Genomic DNA, 6,000 nt, shown 5'->3' on the forward strand with positions numbered 1-6,000 from the left:
TACATCCACTGACCTATGATTGAGAGTGATGCTGTTGAAGCAGCACTACCAGATGAGTTGATTGCCTTGCAAGTGTAATTTGCTCTGTCAAATGCATTTAATTGGCCAATTTCCAGGCGAGCTGTCATATCTCCAAAACGCAACTTGAACCTGTCTCCATCGAACACCTCCATTTCATCCTTGTACCAAGAGATGTCCATTGGCTCAGAACCAGACAACTTGCACTTGAGGACAACAAGTGTGTTCAATACTCCAGCTATTGGCTTCAATTTTTGCTCAAATGTTGGAGCTATGGGTCGGTCTGTATAAAACATTATCAAAATCATTTTCTGCTGTACAAAATAAGGTTGTCATAAAAAAAAGTAAGAAAGCCAATAAAGCATATCGATATACTGCAAAAATATGAATCATACACTCAAATGAGTAAAAGTATTAAAAATGTATGAATGCAGCAATAAGCAAACACATTTTTTCAAAAGTAAAACTACCTTTTATGATCACTTCAATGTTGCAGGTGTCTGTTCCAGCTTCATTTGTGGCTTTACAGCTATAAACTCCAGCATCCACTTTCTCTGCTTTCAAGATTGTTAGGAAACACCGGTTGTCGACAAATTTCATTCTGAAATTCCCCACTGGTCGGATATCCCTGGCACCCTTGGCCCAGGTGACTTTAATTGAAGATGAGCCAGTGACATGGCATTCAAGCTCAGTAGGCTCTCCAGCAGTGATGTGGACTGGAGGAGGTTGCCATATGAACTTTGGAGGTGTCACTCGCTCTGAAATGTATGTATAAACATTGAGGTGGAATGCATTGAAATTACATGAATGCATTTCACCAAATATCGATTCAATTTATGTAGTTACTTGTGAAAACGTTAAACTATTTTACGAGAGTGGGGAGAACATATCTGACACACACACACACACACACACACACACACACACACACACACACACACACACACACACACACACACACACACACACACACACACACACACACACACACACTGCAAGTACAACTTGTATGCAATGTGTGCATCATGTTGGCTGTCAGGAAATGGGGTGCAAGATCCCAACCCCAATCCCACACCCCACCCTACTTCCAATGCACCTATATAAATACCTCCTCATCGGTTCTTTTTGTGCAGTTGAATTCACATTTTTCATTTGAATTTGCTCACAATGCCATATGCCATCGTTCCGGACAGATGAATGTTGTCCCCTCCACTTTAAGTTAGAAAAAGAGTTTAACTATAATTTTTTGAATAATTTTGCAACTTTGGGCACTAGATATTTTGAAACAGACAACTTTTAATGCATAAAATATGATCCTGTTTAAAAAAAAAAAACATCATAAATATCTGCGGAGAATTGTGCTACTCACATGTCTGCACTCTCGATAACACTTTAAAAACAAACCTTGAATGAGAAGTATGGCACTGGTCATAGTGCTGCCCACATTATTGGAAGCCTTGCAAACAAACTCTCCACTGTCAACTATTTGCAGAGGAGAGATCTCAAGAATCGCAACGTTTTCTTCAATGTGCATCCTGCAATTTTCTCGGTTGACTAGTCGAGCACCATTGTGGAACCACATGATTTCGAATGGTGGAGAACCAGTGATTCTGCAGTCGAATCGCACACTAGCACCTTCGACTCCCCTGGCATCTTTCAACTTCCGTGTGAAAGAGGGTGCAATTTTACGATCTATGAAATTAAAAGAAATCGTTTCCATACTTATTAAAGAACAACAGGTGGATAAGGACTTATGAAATTGTGTTCGTTTTTGAATAAAATAAATGTTGCTTCTCTGGTAAATGCACAGGTTATGTCAAAAGGTGTCAGGAAATAACCTGAAGTTGTAAAGAGTACCTTTAACTGTGAGATAAGCATCACAGGCATCACTTCCAACCTCGTTTGTCACCTTACAAGCATACACTCCACTATCCGATGCTTCTGCCTTTTGGACAATCAAACGTGGGCTATTCTCAATGAACATTATTCTATAGTTTCCTCCAGATCGAATCTCCCTGCCATCCTTGGTCCACGTGACTTTCATGGGTGCAGAGCCCATCACGTGGCACTCAAGTTCAGTAGAGTCACCAGTTGTCACCTCCAGAGGCTCTAATTTCTGGTCAAAAGTTGGAACGACTTTGCGCTCTGGAAAGGTAATTGAAAAATGCACTCAACAACAAGCCAGAAAAGGGTTGCCTTTTCATCACATTAATGAGAATTAAAAAAACATGAAAAACACGAACCTTTCACGGCCAAAATGGCACTGCAATCTACACTTCCTGCCTCATTTGATGCTACACAACTGTACTCTCCAGCATCGGGTTTGCTGAGGTTCATTAGCTTGAGGGATGCCACATTGTCTCCAAAAGTCATCTCATACTTAGAATCATCCCGTGCCAACTCAGAGTCATTATGAAACCAAACTATCTCAAATGGTTCAGATCCAGTAATGCGGCAGTCAAACTTTGCTGATGTTCTTTCAGTTTCCTGAATGTCTTTCATTTTTCTGGTAAACACTGGAGGGTTTTTACGTTCTGCAACATAAATAAGTTGAAGCATTTCATGAAGGTGAACACACAAGATAAAAACGCTGAATTAAAGTATCACATTAAAATGTGACCTCAAATCCAGCAAAATATGTGAATATGAAAGGCCCTTGGATGCCTTCCTTTAAATCCCCAAATCACCTTTGATGGTGACAAAAGCAGTCGATACTGAATCACCAATGTTGTTTTCTGCCTTGCATGAGTATGTTCCAGCGTCCATTCGGTTGATGTTCTTCAACTCCAGGGTGGCAATATTGTTGCGAAATGTCATTCTGCACCTATCGGTTGACCTCATTTTTTCCGTCTCCATAAACCAGAAAACTCGTATCTCAGGTGTGCCTGCTATTTCAGCTTCTAAGCGTATTGTTCCACCAACCACATTTTCAGCAGGCTTCAATGGCTTGATGAAAGAAGGTGGTTCTGCATATGCAGAAAAAAGAAATTTTAATCACCCTTTCAATAACAGAAGTAGCACATATAATATTGTAAAGTGATGTGCTCTGAACATTATTATGCTCATAATTTAGTGAGATTGCTATTGGTGGAACATTATTCAAAAAATAAGACATAAGGGAAATATTATACTTGAGATGATGCACAATATTTGTGAAAACCAACCTAAGACTGTAAGAATAACAAAGCAGGTCTCATCTCCAGCATCATTCTGTATCTTGCAATTGTATGTTCCTTCATCTGCCTTCTCAGTGTTGAGGATTTCCAAGGTAGATTCAGCTTGTGAGCTGATAATACAATATTTGTTTCCAGGTTTAACAAGACGGTTTTGCCTGTACCAAGCAGCAGTGATTCCAGCAGCTCCAGAAAAGGTGCATGAAATCCTGGCTGTTTGGCCAGATGTAACCGTTGTATCCTCAGGTCTTTTTAGGTAAGTTGCTGGTTCTAAGGAACAATAAAGATATGAAAGTTTAGAAAAGTAATACGTGCCAAAGGTATTGTATAACATCTTATAGCAGTGCTGATTAGCTCAGCATGAAGTGCTGATTAGCTCAGCAATCAACCTGTTGCTTTATGCCAGTTCTGACTACCTGCATAAGGAAGAAGACAAAAACAAAGTATATCAATGTCTTTGCTCACACCTTTGATAGAAAGAACAGCTTTGCATGTTTCCTTTCCAGCAGGATTAACTGCCTCGCAGATATATTCTCCAGAAGCTCCAAGATTCACAGCATCCAAAAGCAAGGTGGCAGTTCGCTCTATAAAGCTCATTGAGCAGTTCCTTGTTGGACGTATCTCTTGTCCATTCTTGTACCAAATCACTGAAATAGGCTCACCTCCCTTTATGACACTCACAAATCTCACTGCTGTTCCAGGAAGCATTTCCTTACTCTCAATTGCTCTTAAGAAACCAGGAGGATCTACACAAAACATAAATTATGCATCAATTAAATTACAATTTGAATTGTGCACCATTATAATAGGTCATTGACCGGAAATTTCAGGCAAAGTCTTGATAATTTCATATCGATATAAACTAAATAAAGGAAACATTTGAGTTAGGTCAGAGGAAATATGCTGTGTTGGGAAAATTGGGGGAAAGGTCCCACACACACGTACTGCTGCCCCCCACCCCGCCCCCACACAATCCATATAGATAATCCATACCTGACATTTTGTTCAGTGTATTGAACATTTATATTTGAAATTGTCCACTATAACATCAACCAGATAACACTCTGGCAAAGACATTCAGGAGGCTTGATATATAACCATTGATCACAATGTTGCATTGAGGACTTTTCCTGACATGAGCATTACCTGACTCTAATGTATAGACCATCAGAAATGTCAATGAATCAATAAAAGACATGCCACATTTACAAAAATAGGTTACAGAGAAGAAACAAATGAAGTGGAGTCATAAAGTAACACAGAACTGACCTATAATTGACAAAGAGGCAGTTGATGCTGCAACTCCAGCGGTGTTCATGGCTTTGCAAGTGTAGTTACCCCCGTCAGAGGGCTGCAGCTCTAAGATGGTCAAGGTTGCAGTCTCATCTTCAAAGCTCATTATAGATCGGCCTCCATCTATGATCTTCACCTCATCTCTAAGCCAAGAAATGTCCATTGGAGTAGAGCCAGACAGTTTGCACTCGAGGACTACAATAGTATTCAAAGCTCCACCTTGTGGCTTCAGCTTTTTTGTAAAGGTTGGTGGTACAGGACGGTCTGAAAAAAAGAAATTCAAATGGCCACTTAATCACGGTAAATTTTAGGAATCACCTCATTTACATCATGAAATCTCAATAAGAGATTTCCTGGATATTGAAGAGTAGTTTGTAATTGTGATAATCCATATTGGTGTACGAGTATGTTAGTTAAGCAAACCACAGGGAAAAAAAATTGCACAAGCAATTACAACTCAAAAAGTTAAAAGTAAAAAAACTCGGAAAGTCCAACATTTCAATCACTATTTGTCTTACTCAGAAAATAACACAAGCTATGTGTGTTCAGATCTCAAAAAGCCAACTGGATGGAGGTAGTGACAAGTCTCCAATCGACCTCAAAACCCAAATTAACCAATATGTATCGTAAGCATGTAGTGCTATTAAACACTAATAATATAAACTAATAACAGAATGACAAAATATTTGATGCACAATTAAAAATACCTTTAACAACGACTTCAACATTGCAGGTGTCACTTCCAGCTTCATTTGTTGCTTTGCACGTGTAGATACCACAGTCTGACATCTCTGATTTGAGAACGACAAGATGAGCTATGTTGTCCAAAAATTTCAGTTTGTAGTTTCCCACTGAGCGGATCTCCCTGCTGCCCTTGGCCCAGGAAACCTTTATGGGAACTGTGCCCATCAAAGGAAACTCAAGCTCAAAAGCATCTCCTGCAATCACTTCCATTGGGACAGGTGATTGTATAAACTTCGGGGCCACAGCCCGTTCTGAATGAAACAAACAAAAATGTGTGATCAATGATGCAGCAAATTTATTATGATTCATAGTTTTCTTTAAATCTTCATCCTGGATGGGTTCAATTGATATTTTCTAAATGGATTAATTATTAATGGGAATAAAATATTAAAACCTTACCTTTAACAAATAGTTTTGCAGTAGTCGTTGTACTACCCACTTCATTGGTAGCTTTACACATGTATGTGCCAGCGTCTGTCAATTGAAATTCTAAGAATTCAAGAACTGCAACATTCTCTGACATGTAGAAATGACAAGTGTCTTTTGGGATCAAATCTGAGCCATTATGATACCACTTCACATCAAATGGTGGTGAACCAGTAATTCTGCACTCAAATTTTGAGCTGGAACCTTCTGTTGCTTGAGAATCTCTCATTTTCCGAGTAAAAGATGGAGGAATCTTCCGATCTAAGAAAAACACAAACAAATTGGTGATACTACTACAACTACTACTACTACTACTACTACTACTACTACTACTACTACTACTACT

General features: G+C 39.1%; 1 protein-coding gene across 1 annotated transcript in view; it reads right to left on the minus strand.

Moving 5' to 3' along the window:
• TTN (titin) overlaps nt 1-6,000 on the minus strand; it is a 405,491-nt gene that overhangs the window by 314,032 nt on the left and 85,459 nt on the right. The window contains exons 54-64 of the mRNA XM_085850585.1: nt 5,628-5,915; nt 5,192-5,479; nt 4,461-4,748; nt 3,659-3,937; nt 3,183-3,461; nt 2,706-2,984; nt 2,262-2,552; nt 1,876-2,163; nt 1,358-1,710; nt 489-852; nt 14-301 (exon numbers count right to left, since the gene is read on the minus strand). Coding sequence (XP_085706711.1) covers nt 14-301; nt 489-852; nt 1,358-1,710; nt 1,876-2,163; nt 2,262-2,552; nt 2,706-2,984; nt 3,183-3,461; nt 3,659-3,937; nt 4,461-4,748; nt 5,192-5,479; nt 5,628-5,915 — 3,285 coding nt within the window. The remainder of the gene's footprint in view (nt 1-13; nt 302-488; nt 853-1,357; nt 1,711-1,875; nt 2,164-2,261; nt 2,553-2,705; nt 2,985-3,182; nt 3,462-3,658; nt 3,938-4,460; nt 4,749-5,191; nt 5,480-5,627; nt 5,916-6,000) is intronic.

This window comes from Eptatretus burgeri, chromosome 2 (assembly GCF_056783735.1).
Source record: "Eptatretus burgeri isolate ZD-2024b chromosome 2, Ebu_testis_v1, whole genome shotgun sequence".
Taxonomy (NCBI): Eukaryota; Metazoa; Chordata; class Myxini; order Myxiniformes; family Myxinidae; genus Eptatretus; species Eptatretus burgeri.